This window comes from Mobula birostris, chromosome 2 (genome assembly GCF_030028105.1).
Source record: "Mobula birostris isolate sMobBir1 chromosome 2, sMobBir1.hap1, whole genome shotgun sequence".
Classification (NCBI taxonomy): domain Eukaryota; kingdom Metazoa; phylum Chordata; class Chondrichthyes; order Myliobatiformes; family Myliobatidae; genus Mobula; species Mobula birostris.
The window spans coordinates 208,527,663-208,546,460 of NC_092371.1; the positions used below are offsets into that span (position 1 = coordinate 208,527,663).

Below are 18,798 nucleotides of genomic sequence, written 5' to 3' on the forward strand. Positions count from 1 at the left end.
CATATCCTACAAATCTACATAGTTTGATTATAACAGACTACATTATTTAATAGATGCTTATAGTTGTAGGAAGACCCCTAAGAAAAACAACTTCGGATAAAAGATCTTCACAATTCTTGAAACAAATAATTATCATGTTATAGACAATCATATGTTGTAATTTCCAAAGCATTAGAACATATTAAGAGTTGCATGATCTTATATGCTACTGGGTTGTGGAACAACTGGAGAAACTCTTGGTTTCAGGATGTCACATGCTCAATGTAAATATATGCTAACTACATCCAAAGAAAATCAAAGACTGATCCATCATTATTTGAGGAATTTGTGTACAGTACAATCACAGAGGATATTGGAGGACTTAGAATTTCCCCTTACGTACATGACTGCACATTCTGTGTAATAATGAATTTCAGGTTTTCACCAAATAAAGATATTCCTTCCAGAATTCTTGCTGTATTATGCTTTCCCTTTAGGAAACACACAAATCCTTTACATTAAGTAACAAAATCCTCAAAGAATATAAACCTGCTAATTCTAGAAAAAAGAAAAAAAATCTTCAATAAAAGTTTAAAAACTATACTACCCATTCTAAGTAACCCTAGTGACAATCATACAACAATTAAACATAATAAACAACTTACTGTAACAATTTCAACTTGTTTCCACCTTCTGTTTTTCAGCAGTATGAACAGTGAAACTGTCCAAAATCTACATATGTAAAAGCAATTATCGGTTTTCAAAGTGACAATTTTATACTGAGAGCAGCATAAAACATTAGTATTTAAAAAAATCCTTGTATGCACCAACTGAAGTCATACTACAAATTATGTGTAAATATTAATACATTTTAAAGGATTCAAAGTTTTTTGAAGGTAAAGAATTAAGGAAAAGTTACAGTACATGTACTCAGATTGTATAATACACACACTACGATTCACTTGTGCAGTTTATTATGGCAGAATTATGGGCTTTTTGCACACAGCAGCAGAGCCTAACATAGGGTCAATAGTAATGGATTTATGAATTGTGTTGTTAGCCACTTTTTAGGTCTGACCAAATTCCTGCTGTGTTGATCTAATATCCTCCCATGTCTTGCAAAAGGCTTAAAATAACCAAGAAGTTGCACGTTCATTCTTTTGATGTCAATACTGTGTTGCTGAGGCTGTTGTGGTTATCTCCAGTGTGGGGTGAGTTTATTCGTTCATACTCTTGTGTTTTCAGTGGAAGGTTTCAGTTGTGAATATGCTATTCTTTTACCAAATGCCATTAGAATGACCACCAGGTGGAGCCAGAACTCTGGAGACAGGACGCTTTGGCACATGATCATCAACTTGGGATCCTGCAAAGAACATAACAGTTATGTTTATACAAAATATTTTGCCAATAACATGCAAAAAGGTAAATATTAACACATTTTCCAAAAAATACTAATACAGTAATATAGCAATATAACACTGAATCATATAAAAGTAAAATGCTCCCATTATCCACATGGAATAGTGAGAAAGCTGGTCAAAGAAAATGACAATGTAATGAATTTTTAATAATTATCATATTGACCAAAATAATAAACAAAATAACTAATGTGATCAACATTTTTAAGTAGAAGCAATACAATTACGCCAGAAACTTTCAGAATATGATCTATCAAAATTTGAATAAAACAGAAAATGCTCTAAATATCTAACAGAACAGGCAGCATTTGTGGAGAGAGAAACAGTTAATGCTTCACAATGACAACCTTTATCAATGTGCCCTGATCTCTACCATTCCCACACCCTGTTATGAAATACAAGCAATGATGCTTCCTGATAAAGAAATCATTTCTATTGCTTCTGATTTCTCACCATGTTAAATGCTATTATTAATGAGAAACACTTTAAGAAGGTATAATAAATGTAACTTACTTACAGATAAAATCCAGAAAGGTGTTAAGAATCTCTAAGATATGGTAAATTCTTACCTGACAAGCTGAAGCTGGATTCATGCAAATCCCTCACTCCACTGTGGCGTGTTGTGACACGAGATTGATGTTCTGAATGAGGTGGCATCTCCTTTTTTGCATTAAGTACTACTGCCACATCACCTGCATATGGGGCACGATCCACGGGCTTTGCAGTCAGACTCTAAGATAATTATAGGAATACCTTAAATATATATTTCTATAATAGTATAATATATACTGTACAGTAACAATGTACATATATAGAGTAACATGTGGTCTTAATAGTTAAAACAGTTTGTTTGCTTCCACAATTGTGCCCTCAGTCTGACTCTGCTTCTTAACAAGCGACTCAGAGAATTTCCCGGTCTTCTGTCACATTACATACCTGTTTGATGCTCAGTATTAAACATAATTACCTTCACATTTCTAATTCATGACTTTAACATTCAAAGAGATTTCACAAGGACAGGATGCAGAGTTTCCCTTCTGAAGAGGTCACTCGGTCTGCAGATGCACCATTATACGACCCATGCTTCCCACCAGTTGAGGTACTCAGACTTTGGTGAGTCCAGATTTTATTTTCACAAGTGACAAGAAGATCACACAATGAGCATCAGTAAATAGCACCAGAAATCCTGTGTTTGAAGGTGCAGAACAAGGTGGTTCAGTTCCTGCAGCTGGTGTACATCAAGGACCACTAGAAAACAGTATCCTTCAGCAGAAGCAGAAGAAAAATGCACTCTAACTGCATTGCAAATGCTTGCAGAGAGAGACTGAATGAGTTTGCAATATCATGGTATTCATGCATGCAGCAATGACTGAGTACCTAACAACTATCAGACAACTTAGACACATGACAATGATATGCAGCTCAGTGCTCAGCTGCTCATAATCTGCAGGCAAGTGTTGGGGGCTCCTGTGAAGGATGAAACTGTTCCTTTTTCTTATATTACCCTCTTTGCCCATGCCTTTGTCCCACCAGCAGGACCTTTCCACACCAAATAGCAATATGTAGCCTCACATCCTGGATTTCAGGCCAGTTAATTGCTGAATGTTGTGATTTTTGCTGTAATGAAAACATTTCTTTGCAATTATGTGGTACACCCCTAACTCTGTATTTTTCTTTGCCTTTGGAGCTCTTTCCTTTGATACATGCCCAGAGCATAGAAGCCCATAAACAGAAGTCCAACTTCTGTGTGCTGGTGATAACTTAATCGCATTTCTCATAGACCATACCTCTTCATTTACCCTGCTTTTTGACCTATTTTAAGGTGACATCCCTTTTCTCCAATCAGGTAGATAGTACGTTTGCTCAGATATTAAAAGGCGGCAAACAGAGGATGTAGGATCTTGGCATCTGGTGAGGATTGATGCACAAATGGAGAAAGATCCCTATTGTGGTTAAAGGTCAGCAGCTGCAATAGAAAGGTGTGGAAGTCCTGGCGTATGAATACTCCAGCTGTGTTAAAGGGAAGGGATGGCTTGGTGCATTGTGGAGAGCCAGTAAGACCTGAAAAATAGGATGCCCCCCGTTTTTGACTGGTCTCTTCTGTAGTAAGGCTAATGTAAACAAAATGCCAGTCATCTGCCTATTGTATTTGTCCATGGCTTATAGATTCACAGCAAAGTCAATAAATAATGTCCAGATAAATAAGTTGAAGACAGTAGTCATGTTGACAGCCATCAGGAGAACAAGATCACAAAGTCCTGCAGGCAGAAGGCTGAAAATATCTTTCATTGCTTGATGTGATACTTTGAGCTTCAAGGCACCAGAGTTCAGTTACAATACAGAAACTCAGCTTTGTGACTGAAAACAATGAGTGGTTATGACATCCTGCAAGTTGTACCTTCTATTCTCATTCCTTTAAGCGTCTTTGTATAAGCAACATCTCACTAAGTAACTTTGAAGAACTGCAAAATATAATGGACAAATGAAGTTTTAAAAGTGAACAGCAAAGTTCACTCTTAGCTCAAATACACCAAAAGTCAAGAGGAAGTTTCTCAAATAACTCCAAATTCAATTTTTCATACATGTTTTATAAAAATCGCTCAAGAAAACAGTTGTGACACTCAGTACTTACTACCAGATTTGCCTACTTTTTTTCCCATCTCCATTCTACACTGATGGCACCGAGAAGCTTCAAGATTTGAAAACTAGTACACATGAGCTGAAATCCTAGTCATAGAATAAGAAGAGAATGCTAGAAGCTCATTTGAGCACTTTGTAGGAACAATCCAGTTTATCATGCATTCCTACCCTCTCCTCATACAGTACTGTGCAAAGGTCTTCTGCACATATACACCGCTAGGGTGCCTAAGACTTTTGCACAGTAGTGTATTTGTCAACGTGGAGTAGATAGCAAGTTTACAAATCTGGTAGGAGCAAAGGATGCTGGGAATGGTGCAAATGGAGTGCCATATGAGAAGTGCGGTGGTAGGTACAGGCACACCCAGCTGAGACATAGGCAAGGTCATTTGATTTCAAACTGTTGCTTTACTTGTCATTACAGTATGTCTCTCTGGTGCTTCCCACTCCCTCCCCGCTCCCTGCTGACTTCCCACTCTCAGTCCACAATTCTTCTTATCGTGTCCACGGACAGTCTATATACGGCCCAGCCAGAACTGGACATATTTTTGCGCCTTGTTGTTGAATTCGGCAAGATCTGCAACAGTACAGGGTTCCTCTAGTGATGGGCATTGCAGGAGATGTTGCATAGTTTGTGGCTCAGTTCCACATTCACAAGTTGTCGGGCTGGTTGTATATCCCCATTTGCTTAGTGACACCTTTGAACGACCCACACCAGTCCTAAGTCTGTTAAGGCACTTCCAGGTTGCCCAAGGGCCAAGGTAGAAATGTTCACATCGCGGCCCTGTTTCAACCAATTCTACCACCACCGCGCACAGCAAGTCCACAATAGAGACCCGTATCAGAATCAGGTTATCATCACTCACGTATGCCATGAAGTTTGATTTTTTTGTGGCAGCAGTACAATGCAGTATATAAAATTACTACAGTACTGTGCAAAAGTAGGCACCCTAAATATATATAAATATATAGATATATAGCTAGGGTGCCTACTTTTGCACAGTACTGTACTTTTGAAATTATTTCCATTTTCTTTCTGGTATCTAACCAAGTTACTTCACAGTTTAACAATTAAATCTACCTTAATGACAACCCTTGCCAGTGCATTCCAGGCTCTAAACTTTGTTCTTCCTTATTTCACTCTTTTTCTTTCTTTTGCCAATTGGAAAAGATTTCTCTCCATCTTCCATTCATGACTTTAACATCTCCAAAGGATTCCTTTTCCAACTTGAGATTCTCCAGTTCCTCAACCCTGCAATCATTTTGCTGAATCTCCTCTGGACCTTTTCCAAATGTCTTATATTTTCCTTAAGACAAGGTACTATTCCTGAAGTGGGTGAATCACTGTTCTGCAAATTAATTTCTCTTGTAATCCATTTACAAAGCTCAGATATCTCTATTCTGATGATCTTTTAGAATTCTGACCTCCAGTTTATCTTGCATTTTCTCTTTCTTCCCAGTGTCAAATCTCAAATCTCTCAGCATTAAATGAAGTTTTACAAGATGCTGGTGAGGCCTAATTTGGAGTATTGTGTGCAGTTTTGGTCACCTACCTACAGGAATGATGTAAATAAGGTTGAAAAAGTATACAGAAAATTTATAAGGATGTTGCCGGGTCTGGAGGATCCAAGTTATATGGAAAGATTGAATAGGTTAGGACTTTATTCCTGGAACATAGAAGTTTCAGAGGGAATTTGGTATAGGTATACAAAATTATGAGGGTCATAAATAGGGTAAATGCAAGCAGGCTTTTTCCATCAAGTTTGGGTCGGACTACAACTACAAAAAGTTTAAGGGGAACATGAGTGGAAACTTTTTCTACTCAGAGGGTTGTACGAGAGTGGAATGAGCTGCCAGTACAAGTGGCGCACGCAAGCTCGATTTCAACATTTAAGAGAAGTTTGGGTAGGTACACAGATGATAGGAGTATGGAGGGCTATGGTCCCAGTGCAGGTTGATGGGAGTAAGCATTTTAAACAGCTCTGCATGGACTAGGTGGACTGAAATCCTGTTTCTGTGTTGTACTTTTCTACAACTCTATGGTTCTAAATCAGTTTGCTACCTATTCACCCATTCCGAAAACTGCTTGTCTCCTTGAAGTCTGTCAATTATTAAAAATTTTATCAAGTCAATTGTACATAATTTACTCTTTAACAGGTTCATGCCGACGTCTTCTAATCAAACCACATTTGTTCAAGTAACTTCTTCTTCTGTTTCTTCCCCAGCACCAAGATTAATCTGACTGGTCTACAGTTACTGAGTTTATTTTTACACTTTTTCTTCAGCAAATATGTAATGTTTGCATATCTAGTTCCCAATGATCACTTGTGAATCTGCAGTTATTTGGAAAATTAGAAGAGGACAGCAATTTCCTTTCTTACTTCTCTCAAGAATGCAAATAGACCAGGTGACTTGTATTTCTAATTCTTATTGTTTATTCATTTTAGCCCATTCAGAATCTCAATTAAATCTTCTTTTGCTGCGACTCCAGCATCATATTCACCCTTGAAGATTAATTACACGTCTAATACATCCGCCATACTCTTGTCTGCTAGTGGTAAGTTTCCATTTTGTTCATGGCTACTCCTAGGCCAGAAGAATACTTTTGGATTTCCATTCATGTTTGGGAAAAGTTTATTTTCCCCTAATGTTATTAATTTGACTTTCTCTTTACTTCCCACCTTGTAATCAGTGTGGTTTTCAATTGCTTTTTTCTCACCACCAGTGAGTTGATACATCCTCCTTTTGTTTGGTCTTTCAGGGAGGGCTGGATTTTAACTTCCCTACCCTAACCCTTCATTGTAATGCTCCATTTGACCTAGTTCATTTCTCATAATCAAATCCAGCATTGCTACTTCAATAGATAAGAAAAATACATTCAAGATAATTCTCCTAAACACACTTCAATAACAGTTCTATTTGCCAATTTTGTTGTTGCTATCCCAATCTTCCACTGCTTAAGTGAAATCTCCAAGGATTTCCATATTTCCGTGACTTCCCTGTAAATTCGCTCCTGCATAAAATTCCCACTAGTTGCCAGCTGATATAATAGTTTAAGTAATGTCACTATACAGCTATTGTTTAATTCTAAATGAATAGATTTGTGCAAATATCCTTATTTAAGAACAATAAACACCAAAATTGCTACTCTCTTCCCAAAGAGAGTTCTTACAAATCCCTGTGTTCAGATGAATAACAGAAGTCAGATTAATATGGGATTTCTGATACATCCACAATCAAAACACATGATTAAAATCCCTACCTTTCCACATCTCCATCTGACACAAGAAAAAGAAATAAGTATTAAAAGCTCAAAAGGATGAGAAGCACATTGAAATGGTTCCTTGTATTAAAAATAAAAGATCAAACATTTTGAGAATGAATAATTTGAATTAAAAGTGTTGAACTTCTTGAAATAGTGAGCATATCCAACATGTCATCTATTCTAATGTTCTTACTCTGCACTATTTTAATTCCAAAAGCAATTATTAGCCACTTTTAATTTTAATTTAATTTAATAAACAAGATGAATGGAGATGTATTTATATATCCACAAGGTTTTTAGGACATGAAATGACTTGCAAGAAACAATTTGTACAATCAATGAAAAATGAGTGCATAAGTATCTGAAAAATTATCTTTTCAAAAGGTTTTGCAGAGAGTCTACAAGACCAAGTGAAAGCATTTCCAGATGTAGCATAGTTGCTGTGTTCGATGATCTATAACTATGCTATTACATTTTATGATTTAACATTTACTAAATCTTAATTTTACCAGTGGTCTTCAGCCACCTTGTAGCCTGCAACCGATTGGGCTCTTGTTGCAGTTTCAGTGTGCCAGCGAATTGACCTCTATTTACCCACCACTTTTCATGTAACCCAGCTCTCTTGCATGATAAACAAGACCTTGGGCCCACAACTCTCCATTATGTATAGTTCTCAAATTCTAACAGCTACATCTCAAACAAGAGATACAAATTTCAGAAAATTGGTGATGCAACTTACTCCAGCAGAACTGATTCATTACTACTTAGTTATTTAGTAACTGCTATTTAAGTCCTATTGCAAGGAACCTGTCGATATTTCTACCTGTCCCATTAGAGCAGCCAGCATAATCAAAGATAGCATCCACCCTAAACACTTTTTTTCCCCTCTTACATCAGACACAAGATGCAAAAGCCTAAAATCACATCCCAACGGGCTCAAGGACAGCTTCTAACCTGCTATTATAAGGCTATTTATTGATTTCCTAGTATGACATGATGGAACTAACCTCACAATCTCCCTCATTATGGTCTTGCACCATAATGTTTACCTGCACTGCACTTACTCTGTAGCTGTTAGATATTATTCTTCATCCTACTATTGTTTTACCTTGTCTACCTCAATGCACTGTGACTTGATCTGTATGAAAAGTATGCAAGACAAGCTTTTCATTGTATCTCAGTATATGTAACAATAATAACCCAATTTCAATTTGAAGGCTATCCACGATCATCATTTAGTATCATTAGGCACCTAATCAAAGCATAAAATATGAGAAGACAATTCTATTTTTGCTTCCTTCAAACATCTGGTCATGGTCTCATAAAGGATCCAATAAAAAAAATGTTTGACTTTTTCCATTTAAGTGGAGAAATATCTAAATTATAATCAACTCTACCTTTTCCCTTTGGATCAGTTTTTTGTACACAAAATCTGAAAAAGGTCGAAGTGGACAGAACTTCCCGGTTCCCTCAGCACATGTAAAGATCCCATCTTCATAGACAACTCGACCACGGCTGATTGTCACCAGAGGAACACCATGGCATCGCATATTCTCATAGAGGTTCACATCACCACCCTGTACTTGCGTACTCACAGAGATCGTTCTGAAACAATCAATCAACTATTAACACAAATGCAAAGGAAAGCTTGCGAAAGATTACAACTTAGAACACAACTTATTTTCTCATCTGTATTCTGTAAAACAAAGTATGATATACACCCCTTTAATTTAGTAGACCTGTTAAAAAATTCTGCTTTATAATGAATAAAGTTAAAGCAAAGAAGAAGAATGCCACATCGCAGAACTAATATGGTCTGGCTTAATATATAGGCTATCACATCAATGCAAAACAGAAGAATTGTTGACAACTGTCATACTCAGATAAAATGTCAAACCATAATACTGCCCACATGTGCACATCAAAAATAAAGGATTATTTCTGGTTAGATTTGAAGAACACAGAAGTCCATTCACTGGCCAACACAAGTAATACGTACCACTCCCAGGGAAAGTGTGCAAATAAGTATTACAAGTGCATTTGGCTGCCTTTGATGTAGCTTGACATGTGTCAAGAACATACACAGATGTCCTGATATTGTTATATCCTTTGATGCTCCCATGCACTTTGGTGAGAAACAGACCTCCTCAGATTTATTTCTGATGTGTGGAGGTGGGATTGAGAGAAACTTTGCTTTACATTAACTGATCTGATTATTTTTATTCATGGAATAAAGGTACCATTTTCAAAACCAGCATTTATTGCATCATCTTAAATGCCCTTAAAGTGATGGGGTTCTTGAAGTTTTGTCTTCTGCTTAATGAAGATACAACCACAGAGCTATCAGGGTGTTCTTGCCAGTTTGAAGAAGGTACAGCTGTACACTTCCAAGTCAAGTTGCTGTGTGACTTGGTACAAAACTGTTAATCTAATCCTTCACAATGAAAGAGGTTGGCAAGTAGCTACACAACATCTATCAGATTATGTAAATCATAGGTACAGAGTTCTGTCTGTGAAGAGAGTAAAAGCATTAGATACCAATAAAATTTACTGATGATGGGCTTCTTTAGTACTGTCAGAGTAGAACAATGCTGTTAGTTGAGAGTATCCCATCACACATTCAATTTGTGCCTTGTAAATAAAAGAATATTTCTTGGGAATCAGGAGTTGAGTAAAACTTCTGATCTAGTTGAGTTTCAAAGTTTGCAGGGCAGAAGCAGGTCCCCAATTTGCACACAAATATAAAGCACCTCCACCAAGCAATATGTTAGAAAGTATGGTACTGGTTACAAATTTAGAGGAAAGAATATATATGTATTTTTTTAAAGTTTTACTTATTTAAGAAACAGAACAAATTACAGTAAGTTTCAGGGCTTTAGGTTATAGTAACAACTGTCAGTGTGCTATAGTTAATCTTATAGTGTTTCAAATCAACTAGAAAATATGAAAATTAAAGTTCTTGAAAATCTGAACTTCAGCTATTGGCATGTACAAAAATTATACCTAAACATCTATCTCAAAATTTTCTACCCCTAAATCACTTGTTATTGTCCAAAGAAAGGCTTGCGTTTGGGATTAATAGTGTAACAGATTAGAATTGTTTCCACCATATTCTAGTTTATGACCTTTCCTGAGCACAAGCGGCAGGTCATCTCGACTACAAAAATTTGGATTAGGTTTTTTTAAAAATCAAAACTCATGGTACTAGAAACATACCTTGTAGCTTCTGGATCCCACACAACAATATCAGCATCAGCACCTGGAACAATTCTTCCTTTCTTGGGATACAAATTGAAAATTTTTGCAGCATTGGAACTAGTCACAGCAACGAAGCAGTTTTCATCCATTTTGCCACCAACCTGAAAATATCAAATTGTACCAATAGTTGTATGCAAAACAAGTTTTTCTTTGTATTTCAATTAAATTTGCTTCACTCTCTTATATCCCTCGATATTCTGATAATTTATGAAATAATCAGCAGCATACAAGCTTTTACCAATATTCTTAACAGATTAATAAAATGAGAATAGAGTCAATGCAGCCTTTCCAACTCTGGAAGAACAAAATATTGCTTGTCATTATTTCACAGCTCACCCTGTAAGAATATTAGGTGAAGAGGAGAAGCTCTAAAAGTAGCTAAGCCAATTTTCTGTTTAAGAAATATTTCAATGAGAAAGGAAGGACCAGCTATGAGATGGCTACTAGAACCTGATTTTATAAGGCTTCCCAGAATACAAGTATTAATTGATGAGATGCTCTGATCATACATGAAATTTCTGAGAAAATAATCAATAAAGGTAGGAAGAGGACCTAATATTCCAAACAAACGGTTATTGTTGTTGCAATCTAAGAGCTATTAAACTGGAAATACCACCACAGTTCAAAAGGTGAAGAAGTACGGATATAGAGGTATGCTGATGTCCAAGAAACCATTCAAAACATGAAATTCAATCATGATAGGTAGATCATAAAGATATTGTATAGCAATCACTAAACTCAGACTTCACTCAGCTTGTAAAAGGAGGCAAGAAGCCGATGACAATAGCTGCAGAATGGCAGTAGTTGGATCTAATCTTCCTTCTTTATTATCTTGAGTGCCACCACTTGTCAAAACAGTTGCCACAAGGACTCTCACAATAGGTATGCTCACTTCTAATTCTCCAGTTCACACTCAATTTCACTTATTTGAATTGTTCAAACTTGTCCCTTTTCTTCCACATCAAGAGCAATCTTATGTTTTTCATTTGAGATACTAAATTAAAAACAATTGGAAAATTCTCAGTATGAAGCTAACATATTTTACCATTTCATGTGACACTGAGTGTCACAATCTCAGCTAATGGCATTCCAGTAGTAGCCAGGGGTTGCTTAGAGCAAGAAATTTCATAACATATGCTGGTGATATCAAACTTGATTCTCACACTGATTCTGAGCTCCGCACTTTGTTGGATACTAAGCAAAATTAATCTACACCCAGATCCAGGGGAGGTGTAGCATGTGGGCTGGACAACTCTCATCAGCAAATTTCAGATGAGGGCAGCATATTAGATAATGAACATGCAAATGTCATCTTTCAGGCACTGTGTGAGGTCTGACCTTGCGAATATATATTTTTTAAAATCAGAGGCCCTTTACAAAAAAGCTTCATATCACGACTCAGAAGCCAACCACCGTGCAGCATGCTGGCTGAGGTCTTAACTTTCACAACAGCAATATATGACTACTGCATACAAGTGCAGATGTCTTCCATCTGAGCTCAGACTGGAGGGACAGGAGGCCTAGGGAGAAAGAAAAAGTGGGGGGGGGGAGGGGGAAGGGGGGACAGGAGGCCTTCTCCCTAGGCCTACTGTCCCATGATCCTCTCATATCCCTTTTGCCAATCAAATGTCCAGCTCTTGGCTCCATCCCTCCCCCTCCTGTCTTCTCCTATCATTTCGGATCTCCCCCTCCCACTTTCAAATCTCTTGCTAGCTCTTCTTTCAGTTAGTTCTGACGAAGGGTCTTGGCCCGAAACGTCGACTGTACCTCTTCCTAGAGATGCTGCCTGGTCTGCTGCGTTCACCAGCAACTTTCACGTGTATTGCTTGAAATTCCAGCATCTGCAGATTTCCTCGCGTTTGTGAAGTAAGGACAAAGTGAGTTTGGCATGTGGAAGTTGACTAAAATGATGCTGAAGAGGTTTTGGCATCCCATGACTAAGAACTGATAGATGAAGAGCTGATGCAATTGGAAGAGGAAAGGAGAACAATTGAAACCGAATGCAGTAGCAAAAGTGAAGTCGTCCAGGAACTGAACATGAAGCAACTGCATGAGATTTTTGCTGCAATCGACAACAATGATTGCAGAAAAGTACGACTTTAATTTTGAAAGGGTATGTAGGTTTAGGGCAAATTTGCAAGATGGTTTGAGTGCTTACAAAGAATTGTATGATAGAAAAATATGGGAGGCTAAGCAGTCAAGCAAGCCTTCCACATCAGCCACAGCAGACGACGAACCTCAACCTTCGACATCGAGGCAGGCAAACATAGAAGAAGATGACCTGCCTGCCCTGATCGATGAGATGACACCCCTGTGTCCCACCACCCCAACCCCCGGGCCGCGGACCAATACATTGCTGCGGAGCATGCAGCGGTAGCTGGGACACACCCAACACATCTTTAAGAAAAAAGCCGAAATAAACAAGCTAATTAATTAGGTGCCGCCTGGCACGTAGATGTCGGCCCAGATCAGAGGCGATGCAATCGGCAATCACCTCTGATCTGGGCCGACATTTACATGCCGGGCGGCACCTAATTGATTAGCTTGTTTATTTCAGCTTTTTTTTCTTAAAGATGTGCTGGGTGCATCCCGGCCACCGCTGCATCTCTGCATGCTTCGCGGATCGGTATCAGGTCGCTGCCCGGAGGGTGGGGACCACTGCAGCACCCCTGACCTCCGACGACTCAGCCTAACACACCATCAGTGTGCTCAGTGCTGTCTTCCCAATTCTGGTAAGTGATACTACACTGTATATACATTATTTCTACTTAATGTAGACTGTGTATTTTTATGTGTTTTTTGGTATGACTTGGCAGCTTCATAGCTTAAAGGTTACTGGAGAGAGTGTTTCTGCCAAGAGCGCTTGCGTGAGATTTTCACTATGGAGAACAGTGCAGCAATGATTGTAGAGAAGTATTTCTACTTTATATAGGCTGTGTACTTACTTTATACTTCGTACTTATACTTTATTGATCTATACATATTGATTATACATATAATGATTTACCATATCATTCCTGCTTTTACTATATGTTACTGTTATTTTAGGTTTTATGTGTTATTTGGCATGATTCGGTAGGTTATTTTTGGGTTTGCAAACGCTCACAAATTTTTCCCATATAAATAAATGGTAATTGCTTCTTTGCTTTACGACATTCCGGCTTATGAACCGTTTCATAGGAACGCTCTACCTTCAGATGGTGGGGGAAACCTGTATCAAGTATTGCACACTATAAACTGATTAAGGAAACTTTCCTGAACACATTAACTTCCCAATACGAGTTCTCAGCTGCTCCAAGGTTGTACTTCACAGGCATTAGCAACTTTCCCCTCAATAAAAAAACATATTCACCTCCCTAGCTATTGATGCAGCAGTGCATGGGAGTGGGAGGGAGTGGAAAGATATGGAATTTCAGCACTAAACTGTATAAATACCGTATATGCCACAGTGATTTGGTCAGTTCACATATTGATAACTTTTGCAGACACAGAAAATCAGCTATAGCTGAGTGACAGCAAGGAGGAAACTATGTCATTCCATGTACCGGAGTCCGGTATTTAATAATCATCCTTACTTCCTGAACAGAAGGATGAGGAACTATTTGTGGTGTATGAATTGCTGCAGTATGATTAGACTGGAAGTGTGAAAACTCCAAGATTGTGAATAAGGAATAACATTGAGGAATAGCAATTTCCAGATCAGGGTACTGCATCACTTAAAGTTACCTTGGAAATACTGGAATTCCTCAATCACTGTTCTTGTCTTTATAGGTGGTAGAGATGTTGGATTTTCCATGCACTGTGGAAAAATCCCTGATGAGTAGTTGTCACCTATTTTGAAGACTGGAGGACAACACTGGTTGTCTCCATTATGTTCCAGATGATATTTCTTTGTGCTTCCGATAGTGTATATTGTAAGAGGCATGGCTAAAGAATATTGCTCTTGTCCCCCTAGAAGCCACTGTATGACCAACGTGGCGTTTTAAATACAACATGCATAGTTCATTACTCCAATATCAGCAAACGATCGAAGGTTCCAAGCTGCATATCATCGAGCACTGGAGTACAGGATGTGTGTTACAGAGTATTTGCATGATGAGGGGAAATTTTATTATTCATTTTCATTTAGAACCAGCGCCTCGCTAATAAAATTTTCAAACTGATTTTTGGGTAAATATACACAGCCAGATCATCTGCTAAATTTTACAAATTATGAAGTGAATGCTCCCTTTTAAACATGGAGCCTTATTACATTATAAATGCAGTAGATGATGATCCAAAGCAATAACATTCAAGCGAGATATGACAGAATTTAAACTGCAATTTCTGAAGCGATCTGCAGACAAAGTAACCAGGGCCACTAAGATCTACATGAAGCACTCCAGCCAGGGACAGTTAGTTGTGAGACTACAATGGCAGGCATCATATAACAGATCATTCATACGTATATTATTCACTTCTCCTGATTAAGTAATCCTAAATAATAAGAGTATTTAGCAATTAAAATGCAAATACCTTTTCAGAACAATACAGCAGACTACAAACTTAAATAAGTGGTGGAAATCTGAAAATCAGAATTTCTAGTCTGGAAATTCACTGTGAAGTGTACAGATATGATACAAATATTCCATGCCACTTTTTTTTTTGGTATGGGTATTATATTTGCAAACTAATTTGCAATGGCAGGCTGGAGGGTGTGGGGACCAAGTGTTGTTTTCTTTCTCTTTGATGTCTACAAAGTAAAGTCATCACTTTTTAATGTTTGCTAAGAATCAGCCATTACATAAAACAACACATATACCCAGGAGAATACAAAAACATTTTCGAAAACTACAGAAAGACAGAAAAGAAATCCATGAAGCAGTCATGTTTTCTAACATCTGTTGAGATCCTTTGCATGATTTTAGAAGATGTCAGACAGGAACAAAAATACCGAATTTCTGAGAATGATAACAAGGGAACAAATGATGAGAAATAGAAAGCAATCTTGAGGGGAAAAAAAGGAAAGCTTGTTATGTAAATGTAACATCATAAAACTCGAGTACAGTCAATCCTACCACTCCTTTCTCCCAGATGACAGTCATTCGGTCTTGCACTCCAGTTACACCATGAGGAATTTTGGTAAAATCATCTTTTCCTACAGCTTTCTGCTTGGTAGTAAATGGACGATGATCCGAAGCAACAACATTAATAGTATCACTAGGAAACAAAAATCAAACAATAATAATGATGTGTTCAAATTAATCATTAGGTATTTTGACCTTATGAAAGTTTCAATCATTTCTATCTAAGGTTAATCAACAGCACAATATATTTGAAATTTAATTATGACATACATTCTCCCTTGTCTAACTTTCTACAATAGGTTTGTAGATTTTGCACAAGTCCTTGATCAAGAACCATGCAGAAAAGACTTGAGCACTCCTACGACCTGCATTTTAACTAATTAGTTATCTTGGCTCGATCTGGTTGCAGATAACTTCCTCCCAAAAACTCCTGAAAAAAAACTTATGCAACACTTTGTGTCTTTTTCCAGTTAAATGTACATTGATAATAAATTGAACCTTGAAGGAATTAGCAATGCCCAAAACTAACTCTATGAAACCTAACAATGTACATGTACATTTTGGGCATTGCTAATTCCTTCAAGGTTCAATTTATTATCAAAGTATGCATATACTTTGATATTTGTCTTCTCCAGATGGCCATGAAAATGTAAAAGAAACAAAACTCACAGACCCCAGAATCCTCCACCCCCTCTCTGCAGAACAGCAATAACAACAACCCCCGACTCTCTCCCCAGCAGAAAAAAACAGCAATAGCAACAAATCCCCAACCCCTCCCCCACAGAAAAAAAGTGACCAACCCCCTCACTGGCAAAAAAGAACACCAACAGTAGCATCAAACCTCCCCCCAACCACCCACACACAAAAATTTGCAGATCATCCACCCGACCACAAGAAAGAAAACACCAAAAAACTGAAGGAGACCAATATAAAGTACAGTCCAATTACATAAATATCAAAACATCGAACAGTCCTTCTGTGACTGAGAACCCATGCGTGGTCTGAACGGTGGCCTCTGTTGGGAGCAATCACTGACCATCTGGTCCCGTTGGGAGCATCACTGACTCTATGGCCTCTGTTGGGAGTGATTGCTGACAGGGTCTGAATGCTGTCAATCTGGCAGCACTCGCTGACTGGATCCGATTGCCTTTACCTCAATGCTTCAAGCTTCCTTGCCGCTTCAAGGTGGAGTCGTTTATGACCTACGTCCTGCCTTTTTTTTCCCTCTTGAGTCAACTTGTGTTCTTGGTCCTTTTTGGGTGAGTGACTCTGATCTTCATGAGGCAGCTCTCTGGACATAGCACAGCGCTGGATCCTTCAACTGAGATCCAAACTGTACATCACAGGTACCAACAGTTTCCATAAGATAAACAATACAAGGCAGCAGAAGGCCTAGAAACTGTGAAAGAATTTAAAAGATTTGCTATCTGGCAGATGTCACCCAAGGAATCGCAGTTTGCCGGCGCCATCTTGACGAGAGGATGGCAAAAACCTTATCTTACAGGATTTGACTGAATGTGCACAACCTCAGTACAATTTTTTTATTTGTTGGAAGAACTTGTTGCTGGCAAGGTCAGCTCTTTTTGGTCATTCCATTCTTGAACTACTGGAGTCCTTCTGGTGAAGGCACTCACATGGAAATACACGATAAGGACTTCCAGGATGTAGACTCTTTAATAATGAATAAAGGGCATTATCTTTTCCAGCTGCACAAGCAACAAAGGCCATTGGTTTGGTTGAGGTGCCACTGCAGAATCCTTGCTACAAAATGGAAAAACATTAACTACAGTAGACACTATGCACCACAATCTAGGAGGTTCTTTTTAAGTTATTTTTAGGATTTACATTAACTTGCAAAGTTATCATTCATTCGTAATCTATAATTGACCTAGAAAAAGCAGTGCCAAACTGCCTTCTTGAACCACAGAAGTTGTTCTGGTGAAGACAAATGGACTGTTTTGTCCTGGATGGTGTGAAGGTTCTTGAAGGGTGGCACTTGCACTCATTCACACACGTGGAACTTCTTTCATCACACTCCTGACTTGTGCTTTGAAAATAGTGGAACAGCCTTTGAGTAACAGAAGGCAAGTCACACACCATTGAATACACAACCTTTAATCTACTCTTTCAACTATGGTATTTATGTGATTCAGTTGAATATCCAGTCAGTGACGATCTCCAGCATATTAACGGTGAGGAAGTTGGTGATGGCAATGCTATTCAATATCAAGGTTGGTAGTTAAGATTCTTATGTTGGATATGGACATTGCCTGGCACTTCTGTGGCCCAATTGTCACTTGCCACTTCTCAGTCTACGGTTTATACAGCCATGAACCGCTTCATTTGCTGATAAGTTACGGATGGAATTGAACATTGTACAATCTGCACTTCTGACGTCATGATGAAAGGACCACTTCTGACGTCATGATGAAAGGAGGTTCACTTACAGAGCAACTGGAGGTGATCTGGGTTCATTCTACAGTGATGCCCTGTGGTTGGGATGATTGGCCTCTGAGAATCACGATCATCCTTCTTTGTTGTGAGCACAACTTCAATTACTGCAGTGTTTGGAGCAATATGACAAATGAAAGGAAGATGATGTCAGTGAACGAGGGAATGAAAGTTTCAAGTAGCTGGACTGAGTGCCAGCCAAATATGCTGCAGTGCTGTTGAAACTGCACTCATTTAAGCAGGCAGACCCTATTCTATCATATTGTTGTCTTGTACAATGCAGATGGAATAAAGGTCATCGGAAGGCAGGAGTTGAGTTAATTGTTGCAAGATATCCAGTCTCTTAGCTGCTGTTATGGATGGTTCAGTAAGGTTTCTCAAGGAATTTAGAGTGGGCTAATCATTAACATGAAATTTTCTGATCCGTAGGTTTAAGAAGAACATTGAAAAATGTTTTACTGGTTAATCTTTAAGTATTAACAATTACCATCATTATGCAGATACTGGCATTTTTCAATTTAAACCATAAATCTCACTTCAATCAATATTATATTCTAATCAATGTTATGCACTATTCAAAAATTCTAAGAATGCATTTGCTGTTTTAAAGTTCTAGTATTGCAAATAGCTTGAGCTGAATAAATATCCATAATTATATTAATAGAACTGCTTTCAGTTCAGTGAAACATCACTGAATACAAAAATGGCAACAAGTGATATCCTT

At 38.1% G+C, this 18,798-nt stretch overlaps 1 protein-coding gene across 1 annotated transcript in view; it reads right to left on the bottom strand.

Moving 5' to 3' along the window:
- Positions 1–1,256: 1,256 nt before the first annotated feature.
- Positions 1,257–18,798, bottom strand: part of dpysl5b (dihydropyrimidinase like 5b) — a 60,986-nt gene continuing 43,444 nt past the window's right edge. Inside the window, exons 8-12 of the mRNA XM_072278870.1 lie at positions 15,615–15,756; positions 10,516–10,658; positions 8,697–8,904; positions 1,967–2,129; positions 1,257–1,342 (exon numbers count right to left, since the gene is read on the bottom strand). Coding sequence (XP_072134971.1) covers positions 1,257–1,342; positions 1,967–2,129; positions 8,697–8,904; positions 10,516–10,658; positions 15,615–15,756 — 742 coding nt within the window. The remainder of the gene's footprint in view (positions 1,343–1,966; positions 2,130–8,696; positions 8,905–10,515; positions 10,659–15,614; positions 15,757–18,798) is intronic.